The 14,960-nt window shown below is 39.1% G+C and overlaps 2 protein-coding genes and 1 pseudogene across 2 annotated transcripts; 2 read left to right on the top strand and 1 right to left on the bottom strand.

The window, feature by feature from the left end:
* The first annotated feature begins 3,306 nt into the window (after nt 1-3,306).
* LOC141781639 (retinal cone rhodopsin-sensitive cGMP 3',5'-cyclic phosphodiesterase subunit gamma-like) lies at nt 3,307-3,902 on the top strand (annotated as a pseudogene).
* An 875-nt stretch (nt 3,903-4,777) lies between these two features.
* Nucleotides 4,778-7,460, bottom strand: tspan10 (tetraspanin 10). The gene is made up of 3 exons (XM_074657478.1): nt 6,125-7,460; nt 5,414-6,003; nt 4,778-5,303 (listed from the first exon to the last, which is right to left on the bottom strand). The coding sequence occupies exons 1-3, from the start codon at nt 6,212-6,214 to the stop codon at nt 4,997-4,999; spliced, it is 987 nt and encodes a 328-aa protein (XP_074513579.1). The 5' UTR covers nt 6,215-7,460; the 3' UTR covers nt 4,778-4,996.
* A 3,205-nt stretch (nt 7,461-10,665) lies between these two features.
* LOC141781047 (uncharacterized) lies at nt 10,666-14,938 on the top strand. The gene is made up of 4 exons (XM_074656556.1): nt 10,666-10,820; nt 12,497-12,594; nt 12,712-12,841; nt 14,304-14,938. The coding sequence occupies exons 2-4, from the start codon at nt 12,501-12,503 to the stop codon at nt 14,569-14,571; spliced, it is 492 nt and encodes a 163-aa protein (XP_074512657.1). The 5' UTR covers nt 10,666-10,820; nt 12,497-12,500; the 3' UTR covers nt 14,572-14,938.
* The last annotated feature ends 22 nt before the right edge of the window (nt 14,939-14,960 follow it).

Genomic DNA, 14,960 nt, shown 5'->3' with positions numbered 1-14,960 from the left:
TTAAAGTATAAGTACCTCAAAATTATATTTAACTGCAGTAGTTGAGTAATTATATTCACTCTCTGTGCATCCCCTTGTTTCATGAATTGTGACTGGCATTTTCATTATTTTTTACTATTATTTTGACATTTCATAGATCAATTTTCCGATTAATCAAAAACTAAAAATACGTATTAACCAACAATGAACATGATCACTAGTTGCAGCCCTACAATCAGCTGTTCGCATCATAGTTAGTAGTCCCTGAGCATGTGTGTGTCATACGTCATACAGTGTGCCATTCCTGTTTTATGGCAGCATACTTACTTACTTACTTAGTCCTTGTTGCGCCTGGTGGCACATAAGGCAAGAACTAAGGATCTCCACTCATCTCTGTTGTTTGCTTTCTTCTCAATGCTGTTCCAGCTGTATCCTCTGGTCTTCATCTCTCCTTCGATGCTTCGCCTCCAGGTTGTTTTGGGCCTCCCTCTTTTGCGTTTTCCCTCTGGTGTCCAACGCAATGCCACTTTTGTCATGTCATCAGATGGTTTCCTTAATACATGTCCAAGCCATCTCCATCTTCTTCTTATCAATATTGTTTCCATGTCCAAGCACCCTGTCGTTTTGTGTTTTGGCAGCATAAGCACAAAATAAAAGTATATTGGTATCAAATGCATCCCCATGTTATTGTATGCAGATCATTAGGGTGAGGTAAATAATCCACAGGAAGTGAGAACGTGTGCCCCTACACGTGTCCCATGTACATGTGTATGAATGGAATAGATTACAGAGAGAAGCTGTAGTAAGCCATCAGATGAGTAGACCAGGTGTGTGTGTTTATGTGTGTGTGTGGGAGGTGAGGAGGGGATTACCAGTGAGACATAATGCAACTCAATCTGAGAGACTGCTGATGAAAGGAGGACGTTTTCCCTAGTACAGTATGTCCTCAGCTGCATGATATTGCAGGTTGTGTGGAGATACTGAGGATGTATAGTGGGAAAACCCCACAGGAAATATGTCCTGATGGACACCCATCACATCCTCATTGCTATTCTAAAAACATCTGCATTTGTCTCCCACTGTCATGTGTCTGTTCAGGTCAGCAGGGGGTGGGACATCCCCTAAACTGCCTGTCAGCCAATCCCCTAATGAATGTACCGTCCCATAATGCAACGTGAAAGACCTGTGGTGTGTACTAGTGATGAGGGTCCTGCAGTTTATTGGTTGGTAGCGTCATAATCTTCTCAGAGTCTGAGGTGTATAAAAGGGCTTCACTAAACACAACTCATCATGCAACAGCAGCCCTGATCACTATGACGCTACCAACAGATACACAGCAACACAGGAGGTGAGTATTAGCAATGATTTAGATCATGCTTTTGAGTTGCAGACTGATTTTGATGCACATTTGACACATTCTCAACTTATCATATGTAATATTAATATTGGTATATCATACATGACATATTGTCTTACATTGCGTATTTCCAATTTTGTCTTTATTCAACTTCAAATGTAATTTAGTTTTAATTATTACCAGAAAAGTGCTTGGTTTTTTTGGACTTATTTCAAATTTACATATCAATTCATAGGATGAAAAAATTAATTCACAGGTTAAAATGTAGAGAGACATACACTTAGTGGCCATTTTATTAGGTACACCTGTACAGCCGGTAACACTTTATAATAACCATTATTTATAATGGTAAATTAATTAAACTCAGTTATTTTACTGATAACAAACAATGAAATGATAATTAATAATGTTTACTAATTATTAGTAATGCCATAATCTATGTTATTTTAATAGTTTATTGTTGCATACATTATAACATTTTATATACAATATATATAAGTATTTGTTGATGATTATGAAATTATTTGTAAACATTTAAGAAATTATTTGTAAAACATCTATAAACATTACATGGACCAGATATTTGTAACACTTTGTTAATGGTTAATAATTGGTTTATAAAAGGTCTATAAACATATTTTCGATAGCTATTATAAAGTTATAATTGATGATTATAATACGTTGTTAAATGGTATTTATTCATATTTATAATAATAATAATAATAATAATAATAATAATGATTATATTCTTTTGTCCTTTGTACATGCATCAGGGGATCAGAATATTAGAAACACCTTTCTGAAACACATTTCTGACATGGTCAAGGTATAATCTATTGGCAGAGCTGCTGTATTGAGTTTCATTAGATTGTATACATAATAAAGTGACCACTGAGTGTATTTTAACAGTGGGTCCTTCTCAGCAAGAATATCACACTACTGAATTTATAGTTTGAGTGAAGTTAAATTGTGTACATAACAGACAATCTGATCGAGTACTTCATGAGCTATTGTCAGGTTAGCGCTGCCAGTACATTCAGCGTGTCCTCGCTGTAATCTGATCATAAAGGTGCTGTCTTGGAGGGTTCATTAGTAACGTGAGCGTGGGATTACAGGAGCCTTCACAGTCTGTACACAAGCCTGTATTTCTTCACATATTAAGTTATTAAGATGGGTTTGTAATCGCAGTAGGACAATTTGTTTCGTAACAGTTTGTCTCATGTATACAGAGCAGTGGAAGTGGATATTTGTCTTGAATGCAAAGTATTTAAATTTGGCCCACGAAAAAAAACAAAATTTGAATCGCAAATTAATCGCACATTTTTTAATCTGCTCAAAATGTACCTTAAAGTGAGATTTGTCAAGTATTTAATACTCTTATCAACATGTGAGTGGGCAAATATGCTTGCTTTATGCAAATGTATGTATATATCTATTATTGGAAATCAATTAACAACACAAGACAATGACAAATATTGTCCAGAAACCCTCACAGGTACTGCATTTAGCATAAAAAATATGCTCAAATCATAACATGGCAAACTGCAGCCCAACAGACAACAACAGCTGTCAGTGTGTCAGTGTGCTGACTTGACTATGACTTGCCCCAAACTGCATGGGATTATCATAAAGTGGGCATGTCTGTAAAGGGGAGACTCGTGGGTACCCATAGAACCCATTTTCATTCACATATCTTGAGGTCAGAGGTCAAGGGACCCCTTTGAAAAATGGCCTTGTCAGTTTTTCCTCACCAAAATTTAGCAAAAGTTTGGAGCGTTATTTTGCCTCCTTCGCAATAAAACAACATGCCAATGGATTCTTTAGGCTTTCTAGTTTCATATGATCACAGTATCTTCACTCACTTTAAAACTGAGCCACAACAACCTCTCAATCGCAAGTTGCGTCAGTGCGTCAAAGAAATTAGTGGCGTTAAAACAAATGTGCGTAAACGTGTTATTAACGCATTTTTCATGCATTACATCACTTTTTTACGACACTTTGATTGTCCCATCTCATTACAGCTCAAACAACAAAAGTATGAATATGGATGCGGCCAAACCTGAAGCAAAGACTGGCAACAAAGCTCCCCTCAAAGTCAATGGCCCTGCGGCTGGCCCGCCCAAGTTCAAACAGAGGAACAGCCGCCAATTCAAGAGCAAGCCGCCCAAGAGGGGCGTCATAGGGTGAGCCTACATTTTCATGAACGTCATCTAGAAAGTTTGTCTTTTATCAATTTCCCCACAATAAAGCTGGTTTTCTTTCTGCCTGCAGCTTTGGAGAGGATATCCCAGGAATGGAAGGGCTTGGCATGGGTAAGCAGGAGTATCACCTTTACATGTTCCACTGCACCATGAATAATTAACCACACAACGTTTCCTTCATCTTACTCACTCTTTGTTATTTCTTTTTCAGACATCACTGTAATCTGCCCATGGGAAGCATACAGTCATCTAGAGCTACATGAACTGGCTCAGTATGGGATCATCTGAGTCTCTTCGCTGAGAAATTATTTTTATATCTACCAAAGGGAACCGATGTGGCAAGTTCAGAATATCAATTAGCCTATACCAACCCAATCTGGATCATTCATATTGGCTTTTTTTATTAGTTCAAGAACCAAAATGAAAAACGGTGTCTGCATTTAGTGGATGCTTTGCCTAAGTTGTTTTATACTGTAAATTCAATATATTTTCATAAGACTCTCAAGCTGCCATTTGGAAGTCTGATGCTGCGTGTGTCATTGCCTGAGGTTGCAGTGGAGCTGTAACAGAAAGCTTGTTTCAAAGAGGGAGTTTCTGCACAAATGTTTAATCAAACTCAGAATAAAGCTTGGATTTTTTTTAAACATTTCTCGTTTTTCTTATTTTTCCTCTTTGCCAAACTTAGTGTGTTATTGAAGGTGCTATTGATAACATTGATAACATTCAGCCCAAGATGTCGCATTCTACCTCCCCCGTTCCATTGCATTCACTTCACAACAAGTCGTTGCCGGGCACTTACCGTCAAACTCAGTCTGTTTTTTTCCCACACTAACTAACTGCAACCCAGAGATACCACCAACATTGTTTTACTATTGACTCACAAGCCTTGTTAGAAGAACCAAACATCAGATATCTTCAACGGAAACAAACAAAACATTAATTTTGGACCCGCCAAAATTTATACTTTTATTCTGCATGTTTCTAAAGGCTCTCTGGATGTATTATTATTATTATTTTGAATATATATATGTCTACATAAAAATAGACCTTTAAACCATGCTACTGTGTTTGAAACGTTGCATAATTGCCATTAGGATGCTTTTTTGTCAAAAAAAAGTAGCGCATGTGAACCACAAAATAATCAGAACAGTAAAGTAATTCAGAGAATAATTCATTTGAAGAATGATACCACTCTCTATAATGTGAATATAATGGTAAATATGAAGCTATGTTGACATTTTGATTAATTTGCGATTAATCACGATTAATTATGGACAATCATTCGATTAATCGCAATTCAATATTTGAATCGATTGACGTCCCTAGTTGAAATTTGCTTCCTTAAAAACAAGATTTTTGCTCTCATGGTTTCGGGGTTTGTTTACTACAAATGAGAAACAAGGTGGACATCCAAAAGCACACATTAAATATCAGCACACAATATATTCATAATCCCATGTTATATGTAAAGTTTATGCCACTGGATGCTCTCTAACAGTCGTGTTGTGATAAACAGAGTCAGAATCTGGACCCCCAGTACGACGATTCCAACGGTCCCTATCAGGCCCTCGTGCTGCTCGATCCAGCGAGACATCCCCCCCAGACAGCCGCCCAGGAAGATCACGCTCTGAGCACTAAACTCATCCAGCAGCTGGGCTCCTAAACCACACTGAGAGTTCCACACGGTGCCGTTCTCCAAAGGATCCACGCAGCATGTCGCGGGGACGCCACAGGACAGCACTCCTGGAGATGAGCAGTTGTAATATCTGAGGAAAAGGAAAAAAAATATCCAGTAACTTTCAAAGCATTCCAACATCAATAAGTCATGATGTACTTTTTTTTATAAATATATCCAAGTTAGTCACCCTCTACTCACATGTTGAGCTCCCAGTCACGGTAGTTATCTGCCCCACAGCACTGCAGATTTGTCTGAATCTCATCCGTGATGAACCTCAGATCCAGATCGTCCTGGTAGCGCACCATGGCGGCTAACATCCCTGCCCGCAGGTATCCTCCAACCTGACCTTGTAGAGTGTAGGCCATGATGGCGGCCAGCACCTGGGCTGTGATGAGCGCCAGCACCGCGGCAGAGAACAGCTTCAGTAAAGAGCAGTTCTCTCTTAATGCGCCCACGCAGCCGGACAGGCAGAGCATAGTGAGCACAAAGCCCAGAGTCACAAGTATCAGCATCGGGTCGGTGCCGATGCTGCCGATCTTCTCCTGAGCGAACGACTCTTTGCTGATGAGGCCCCACATCCCCAGACCGAGAACCACCAGGCCCAGAACTGTGAACACCAGATTGCATAGGAACAGGAAGTATTTTAGGAAATAGTCCATACAAGAGTATCTGTAGTGGGGTTGGATGCTTGCAAATATGGGTCTGTTGTCCTCTCCGTTGGGCCCTGCTTGGTGAAACTCAGTGGTGACATTGCCAAGCTCCTCAGCGTCCTCTTTAGCAGAGCCTGCCTTTGGACACACAGGAAAAATACCATGAGAACTAATGCCACCTCAAATATTTAGATACACAGATTTCCTCAATATTCAGAAAGGAACGTAACAAAACAGAAGTTCAAAAGTGACCCTTTACCTTTGGTATGAGCGGACTGGACTCATCCTGCGCGGTGGCCCTCCTCGACCACGGCAAAGAAATCCTTTCAATCACGAAATATCTCCTCATGTTGGAGACGATTCTCCCCGTGCTTTTAGCTGGTCAGAATGACACAAGCTGAAGTGGAGCAATCGCAACAGAGGAGCATGTGAGCTGAGGTGGAGAAACCATGCAGTGTGTTCAGCCTGTGGCGGCTGCGAGCCGTGGGATTTCTTCATCATGTGAGAGTCACAGTGTGGGGATTAGACGGTTATCAAAGCATGAGAGGCTTGCACACACAAGAGTGGGGCTTTGACCAGAACAAGAGACTTTTGATGTGAAGTTTACTCACTAAACCAATAAAATGTCAAGGTGTTATGTAATAATTTCATAGCAATTGGAAAATAAAATGGATAGTTAAAGAGGACCTACTATGCTATCAGGTGCATACTTGTATTTTAGGTTTCTACTAGAACATGTTTACATGATTTAATGTTAAAAAAAAACACTTTATTTTTATGGCTGTGCTGCAGCACCTCTCTTCACCCTCTGACTGAAACGCTCTGTTTGAGCTCCACCCCCTACCGAAAAACCCAGTCTGTTCTGATTGGTCAGCTGGCCCACTATGTTGTGATTGGTCAACCGCACCAAACTCTTTGGACTGCGCTCCAGCTCCACTCTAACTAGCTTGGATTGAGGGCGTGTCAAACTAACCGCTAGGCAGGTATTATGCAAATGTGTTACTCTGTGACATCACCACGTTACGGTACAAAAGGCGGAACTTCAATCAAGGCGTTTCAGGCAGTTCAGGAGCAGTGTTTCTGTGGGGGAGAGTAACTCCCTTTGGCGTGGACTTTATAAAACCATATAACCCGCTAAAGGAAAGGGAAAAAGCACAAAAGCATAATAAATCCCCTTTAAAGAGGAGGGGAGGTTGATGGGTCTAACAGACACAAGGCTTTCATCCAGGAGACCGCTGTTTGTGTCCCGTGCACCACGTTTCACTTTGACTTTACAATTTGCTGATCGTTCTTGTCCTGTGTTCTCAACGTCAAGTCACATTTGCACTGTAAAAACGTAGTAATTTTAAGCCCAACCATGTTGTTTTTTGTGATTTAGTTGCTTAATCCTAAACAAGTGTTTTTGTTTAATTCAAAACATTAAGCACGTTTTTACTGCGACCGAAAAGTGTTTCTGGGGGTTCTGACAAAGCGTGAGATGAGAATTTGTTGGAAATCCCATTGGCTTTTTGTCGAGGGAATCAGGGCGACGCTGTCTTCCTGGTTGGCTTTCAAAAATACATCATCCCCGTCAAACACCAGCGCCCAGATGTTCCAGATTACTCCAATCAACCAGCTGCAGGGCAAGGAAAGACAGGTTAATAACGGGGATACCCCCAGATGACACCAGGGGTCATCACAGTAGATGACCCACAGACAACAAATGTGATCATATCATGTCATATTTTTGATGTGAATCTCTATCGCGTTGAGTGGAGCAGAGGAAACTGCAAGCCAGCAACATGAGAGGAAAAAAACAACTTCAGCTCCAAAATTTTTTATTATTTATGTATGTGTTGCAATTTCTAAGTCACATCAATAGATTCAAACATGTCAAAATCAATGAATTATATACGTATCTTTTGGTCCAGTCAGCTAGAAGATTGAACAAAAGCAGATCAGGGTTGTAGCAGCTATTTTAAAGTGTGAAACTGACTCTAAAGGATTACATGGCTTTGAAGGATGATTGTTAAAAGTCAAATGAAGTGAGATAACAACTGACTACAGCACCTTCTTAGTCCTCTGCCTCCTTTTATAAACACTGAGAGTCATGTGACTCCTCATGGTGCTCCTTCTGTTTGGATATATCAGCTGATATATTTCAGTTTAACCGTCCTCTGATAAAGAAGTCACTATGAAGCCAATAACACGCAGCATGTGAGAGAGCAGTAAGTTAAAAACCAGAAAGAGAGAGGCCTGGTTATCTCACTCTCTGGCTCTGCGGGTCAGCTACTGTCATTCTTTCCTCTGGCTGAGCTGGACGGAGCTGGAAGGAAGTCGGTCTGCTGCTGCAGATGGAGCTCGTGGCTGACTGGTGGTGGAGTCCAGATGTTGCTGTAAGGTTTATAAGACTGGACGTTAGCGCTTCTGTAAATCTGATTCCATATTAATGTGTATTAACAAAAAACAAACTGAGCTTCCAGATAACTTTCTTTTCACACAAGTAGCTTTGCCTTCTTGACACTGCAGATTAATGTGTGGTGGTGTGTAGGTGCAAATACACCTGTATTCACTGCTCTACAGGTGGACAACAGCAACTATGTTTATCTACGTGAGGTATTTGTACTTTTATATATTTTCATTTAATGCTACTTTATGCCTCTAGTTAGTTAGTACTACATTTCATAGTCAAATTGTCGTAATCTGCCCTGCACTTAGGTTGTGTTTTGTTGTTTCATATCACTCATTCATGTTTCCTGTTTTATTTTGTTACACACCTCTCCTCTGATCTCTTCACTTCCTGCCTTGTGTTTTCCCGCCAGTTTTGATATGTGTGCCTCAAAGAACATATAATGCCAAGAAGTGAAAGTCAATTGTTCGTTCTATTGCAAGCTACGCTTACGCCATTTTGGACTGAAAGTGACTACCGGACGCCAGTAAAAAGTGCCATACAAAAGTGAAACTAAATAATTTCTATTCTATTGTCATATCCTTCCGAAATGGCCTGTATTGAACAATTATAAATATAATAAGCATTTTCAGTCCAAAATGGCAGCAGCGGCTATAGTTTCATCTCTTTGCTTATATAATGTATATACTGTATATAAAGTAGGGGTGGGGGAAAAATTGATACAGCATAGTATTTTAATATTTTGCATATTGCAATATTGTATTGATACATGGACATCAAGCATCAATCTTTTATTATCTAAACTATTAACCAGCAGTCTTAAAACTAGTGACGATCCTGGTATCATATGAAACTAGAAAACCTAAGGAATCACACATACAACGCTCTAAAGTTACGCTAAACTGACCCTCCCTTGACCTCTGACCTCAAGATGTGAATGAAAACTGCATCTTATTAGATGAAACTGATGTTGACAAACTGCATAATTTGCAGTTTAAAAAAGGTAATAAATCGCAATATATCTTACTGTAATACTCAGCATATCGCAAAATGTTTAAAATGTTGTATCATGACCTTAGTATTGTGATAATATTGTACCATGGGGCCTCTGGTGATTCCCACCCCTATTATATATATGTATCTATAAACATCTGTGACTGGTTGCTGACAGAATAGATGAACTGATCAGTGTAAGATTTCTTTAACAAATCTCCCAAATCCTGCTGTTTCCTTGTTTATAAATCTTTTATACATTTTTTAGTTCCCACTCTTTGAATTGACTCCAACTCATTTTGTAATATTGTCAGCACAGAAGATGTATGGTACAGATGATATTCATCCTACTTACAGCATGCAGTGCAGTGTGTTGTCTCTATGGGTTTAAAGCTGGTGCAGGTGGCAGAGATTATCGCCCAGTCAGAGTCCTTGGACTCAAACTCGCGTCATATATCAGTACTGTCTGTGGACATCAGCACAGGATGCAGCAGCATTAACAGGCTTTCAAATGGAATAAGGAGCTCTGATCTGGAGCGGATCAGAGCTGGAATTTTCTTGCGTCAAAAGGTATTTAATTTCAGAGCTGTCAAGGAAAACCACTCCTTTTGCCCGGTATTTAAAAAAGAAGGAAAATGTGCCCTGATGATGGATCTTTTACAGCTTCTTTTGAGTCCAGCTGCATTTTGCGTGCCCAAAACTGTCCAGATTATAGATCTGTCCTCCATCAGCAGTCAGATTATTTCCACATAAATTATCTAGACTCATCGGGGGTTGGATTATTGTCAAACTGAGTGGACTGATGATAAATCACACATCTGTTTATTTGAGTTAGGGATGTTGGCAGTTTGGTGGTGAGGGAATCTCTGAGGGACTATATATATTTACAACATCTTATTAAACTGATTAACACTAAACCCTGTGTTTTCATTCCCTTATTTTCAGCTTCATCAAGTCTGTGTGTGTGCATCCTGGTTTTGATCATCCCTGACAGTTAAAGGGACCGTTGCTGGCTGGGCCTGTCGTAGCCCAGATGTGGAGCAGATTGTATTACAGTAGGCAGTAAGAATGCTACGCTGGAACCGCGCTGCTACATCAAACACCTCCTCTGGATTAGAGCCCACAGAGAGCGCAGTTGCCCTACACCACTCACGGCAGCCAAAAGACATGTACGGGATAAAATGGAGCACAGATAGGGGATTATCAGGACCTCCCACTCAGGATCTGTTTATCAATGTAGCACATGCACAAGTCTGCAAGACACGTTTGGAGACTGAAATGGAAAGCATGTGTGTGCATGTGTTTGGGGAGCTTTATGGCATGTTATGTGTGCAGCAGCAGCAGCAACTGTGTGTGTGTGTGTGTGTGTGTGTGTGTGTGTGTGTGTGTGTGCTAAAGGAACAGTGTGTCTTCACTGCATCACTGAAGTGGGTGGGAGCAGGTGGGGGAAAGATGAGGAGGCGGTTATAAGAGAGGTCAGGAGTTCTCAGTGTGTCACTGTTGAAGGATCGTACCACAGAGTGGGTTCTGCTGCTGTGACCCGGAAAGACCCCGGCCACTACTACACAGACAGGTACAGTACATCCCAAATATAAGTAAATAAGTGAAGATAGAATCGAGTAGAATACATTTCCTCAATCTATATGCAATCATCTGAGGGACAAAACCTTTGTTTCCTATTGTCTTAAATACAAAATATGTATATTAAGTTGAATACATTAAGCGGAATTCTAACTTTGTCATCAGGTGTAAGATGTTTTCTTCAAGTAAAAGTGTGTTAAGCATGTGTGCTTGATGAAGTTTTCAAGTTTTCCTGGCATCACTTTCCTGCAGTGGAAGAAGTACTCAGATCCTTTATTTAAGTAGAAAAGAGCAGAAAGTAGTACATATGTATTATCAGCAAAATGATCTTATGGTAACAAAAGTGAAAGTAGAAATACTCCATTATTTTTTAAGTATATAAAATACTCCATTATTAGTAAAAATGGCACTTCAGTAAAAGTACATAAGTATTATCTGCAAAATGTAATTAAAGTAACAAAAGTAAAAGTAGAAATACTCTAAAAAATTTAAAAAATATAATATTATTTTTTAAGTATTAAAAATATTCCATTATTAGTAAAAGTCCTGAATTAAAAATATTGTTTAAGTAAAAGTACAGAAGTATTATCAGCAAAATGTACTGAAAGTATCAAAAGTAAAAGCACAAATATCACAGACTAAAAATACTCCAACACAAGTAAAATTTGGCACTTAAGTAAAAATACATGAGTATTATCAACAAAATGTATTTAAAGTAACAAAAGCAAAAATAGAAATACTCTACAAAAAAAAAACTATCAAAAGTAAAAGTACCCTTTATGCAGAATGGTTCATTTCAAAGTGTAATATTATAGTCGAATATTATATTATTCTGTTTTTATCATGTAAAAACATTTCAATGTTGAAGTTTTTCACTGTGGAGCAAAAGTTGGTATACTTTGTACTTGGTATACTACTGGGTAGGTTAGTAGCATAGTACTCTGGGGTGGAAGAAGTATTCAGATCTTTTACTTGAGTAAAAGGTTTAATACAACAGTGTAACAATACTCAAGTACAAGTAAAAATTCATGCATTAGAAATCTTGCTTAAGAAAAAGTACAAAAGTATTAGCCTCAAAATCTACTTAAATTACCAAAAGTAAAAGTACTCATCATGCAGAATTTCAGAATCATGTATATTATATTATTGAAATATAATTATCAATGCATTCATGTGTTCATCACTTAAATCTTGCAGCAGGTAAAGGTGGAGTTCATTTTAATTACTATATATACTGCTGGGTGGCTTAACCTATAATAATAAATTATAACCTTATTAGTTTATTTATATGTTGTATCAATAATCTAAATTTGCAAAGTAACTAGTAACTAACATTTTTAAATAAATGTAGTGGAATAAAAAGTATAATATTTTTCTGAAATATAGTGTCATAGAAGTAGAAATTAGCGTAATTCCACCACTGATAGTACTGTATCATATCATATAATCATGTTTTTAATGTAAAAAGTGACGAGTAACTATAAGTATCAAACATTTCCCTCTGAAATGTATGTATAAAGCAGCATAAAATGTAAATACTCTAGTAAAGTAAAAGTATATCAAAGTTGTACTGGTGTAAATGTGTTTAGTCCCATTCCATCACTGCTTTCCGGTACACTTTTTTATTTTTCTCAGCAGCACCCGTCTTATATATCTGTTTTTGTCAAGGAAGATGATGATGAAGGGGATTCTGGTCCTGCTCTGCGTGATCTTAACATGCGGAGCTCAGAAATGGAAGCAGGAAACCTCCCGTTGGGACGCCAAAGGTCAGGGAAATAAATAAGTAAATGATTTGCAAAAAAAAAGGTTTCATGTTTAAAAGCACTCGAATTAAGATTTTGTTCGGACAGTTCAGGGTAAATACGTACTCCCACTGTCTTCAGCAGAACACACCAACGGCAAGACTTGCTCCAACATGACCCAGGTACTGGACAACTGGAAATATGCCATTCTGACCCAAGTGAAAGACCTGCTGATCCATGACCACGCTTCAGTCCTACCTGAATACAGCAGGTGGGTCCCGCTGGGTTATGACTGTAAATCTCAGTGATGGTAGACGCAGAGGCAAGAACAAGAAGAGAAAAACAGAAAGTTGAGTAAGAGCGAGAGCAACAACAGCCAGTGACGTCAGTGAGCACTTTATTGTTCCTTGCGGTCGTACAAAATTAGGAATTATGTAATTTCCGTTGCTCTGCGCACGACCACTGACCTCTCAGAGCCAGTAATCTGATCCATTTGCTCTGGTCCACACTCTGCTTTGTAAATGACCTCACTATACGCAGACTGTGCCAACAGAGAGCGGGAAATGTTTCAGCCTTGTGTTATGATGAATTCTGGCAGACGTTACTCCAAGTCATTGACCCTTTCCTTTAGAGATTAAGCTCATGATACCAATATGTGAACATTCCTGAGTCATTATTTTAGGGGCACTGCAGACTCACTGCAGGTGTCCTTTCTTATAATTGTGCCAAAAATCTGCTATTTCTACTTTCATCTTTTTTATAAGGGACTTCCGTTCATTCTGTTATCCTGATGTTTCCTGCAGATGAGGGGACTGTTCCTGCTTAACAGCATGCCGAGACTTTCATGTTCATGTCCGTGTTGCCAATTTCTCCTCTTGGTTATGTTTTACCAATAAACAATGTTCCTATTTTGTGTGAGCTGCAGCCGATTAGACTGTTGTCAGGCTATTAAATAGGCGTCACCAGTCGCTATAAGCCCCATAGATATGGGTCAATAGGGGCCTACTATACCCACTGGTAAATTTTATAATCTATTCACATGGTAGATTACAGAAAGAAGGAATAAAAGAACATGACAGCGACTTCTAGCGAGCGTAGTAATTATGACAGGAGCAGAAGCGGAAGTCAGGTAGTACAGACAGTGTGTAACTCCATAAGGGTCGGAGGCTTTCACCCAAGAGACCGGAGTTTGCAGCCCGCGTGAAACAAATAATGTTTGTGTTCGTAGTTATTTTAACCCACAACACAATGTTTATCCCTAAACCTAAAGAAGTTGTAGTTTTTTTGCCTTAACCTAAAGAAGTTGTATATAACTTCTTTAGGTTAAGGCAAACAAAATACAACTTCTTTAGGTTTAAGCAAAAGAAACTATAGTTTTTTTTGCTTAAACCTAAAGAAGTTATAGTTTTGGTGCCTAAACCTAAAGAAGTTGTAGTTTTGTTGCCTAAACTTAAAAGAAGCCTTTTTGTTAGTGTTCAAAACGTGATGTTTCATTCAGTTTTGCAACGTGTTAGAATGTTTCACTTTTACAACATAGTAGGCCCCTAATGACCCACATCTATGGTGCTTATAGCGACTAATAACGGCTATTTAATGGCCTGATAACAGTCGAAACGGGTGCCTTATTGAACACTACACTGACGGCCAAAGCACTTCGACTGGTCGTTCATATTCTGGAATAATTTACTCATTTGTACTTTCCCAAATGTGTCTGCATGCATGCATGTGTCCAGGATCCAGCCTCTGTCAGATGCCCTGGGAGACCTCTACAGGCAGTTTAACAGCCTAAAGGACGAGCTGGGTAGACTCAGCTTAAAGTTTGACAGCGTGGAGGGTTTTGTGGACGACCTCAAGGAGGGCAAGTTCGCTCTGCCCCAGCAGCCCGTTCAGAGGGTTCCCCCCAGCGTTGGACTGAGGTCTCCACTGCGAGCGCAGATGAGGGCTCCTGACAGAAGGACCATCAAGATCAGAGCGAGGAGGAGAGGACCACAGAGACCTTAGACCTATATCAATGCTGAGGCATCAAACAAGAGTTAATATGTTTATAGAAGATGATTAGCTTGTATAATTTTATTGTTGAGTGTGATAATATAGGTCACATAAATAAGACTTGCATGGTGAAAAAAAAATATTTTTATCATTGCCTTTCTGTACAGTCACTTTTAACCACAAGGTGGCAGCATTAATCAAATTATCTCAACTGTCATCCCGCTCCTGTGTGTGTATTAATAGTTGGACATAAAGTAACATAATGGCTGAAAAAGTAGCCTAGTGCTGTAATATAATGCACATTAATTACCATTGTATGATCATTGTTTGTATTTTAGTTTTTTACCCAAATGATGATTAAAAATAGATTCATTTCCAACTTATATCAATCAACATTTGAT

Source organism: Sebastes fasciatus, chromosome 13, assembly GCF_043250625.1.
Source record: "Sebastes fasciatus isolate fSebFas1 chromosome 13, fSebFas1.pri, whole genome shotgun sequence".
Classification (NCBI taxonomy): domain Eukaryota; kingdom Metazoa; phylum Chordata; class Actinopteri; order Perciformes; family Sebastidae; genus Sebastes; species Sebastes fasciatus.
This window is presented reverse-complemented; position numbering and strand designations above follow the sequence as displayed.

Excerpts from the sequence above, each read along its gene's own strand:
- tspan10 (XM_074657478.1), bottom strand. The coding sequence starts at position 6,214 with ATGAGGAGATATTTCGTGATTGAAAGGATTTCTTTGCCGTGGTCGAGG. Across the intron at positions 6,004-6,124 it reads CCAGTCCGCTCATACCAAAG|GCAGGCTCTGCTAAAGAGGA; the intron begins GTAAAGGGTCAC and ends GTGTGTCCAAAG. Across the intron at positions 5,304-5,413 it reads CGTGACTGGGAGCTCAACAT|ATATTACAACTGCTCATCTC; the intron begins GTGAGTAGAGGG and ends CCTTTTCCTCAG.
- LOC141781047 (XM_074656556.1), top strand. The coding sequence starts at position 12,501 with ATGATGATGAAGGGGATTCTGGTCCTGCTCTGCGTGATCTTAACATGC. Across the intron at positions 12,595-12,711 it reads CTCCCGTTGGGACGCCAAAG|CAGAACACACCAACGGCAAG; the intron begins GTCAGGGAAATA and ends CACTGTCTTCAG. Across the intron at positions 12,842-14,303 it reads GTCCTACCTGAATACAGCAG|GATCCAGCCTCTGTCAGATG; the intron begins GTGGGTCCCGCT and ends GCATGTGTCCAG.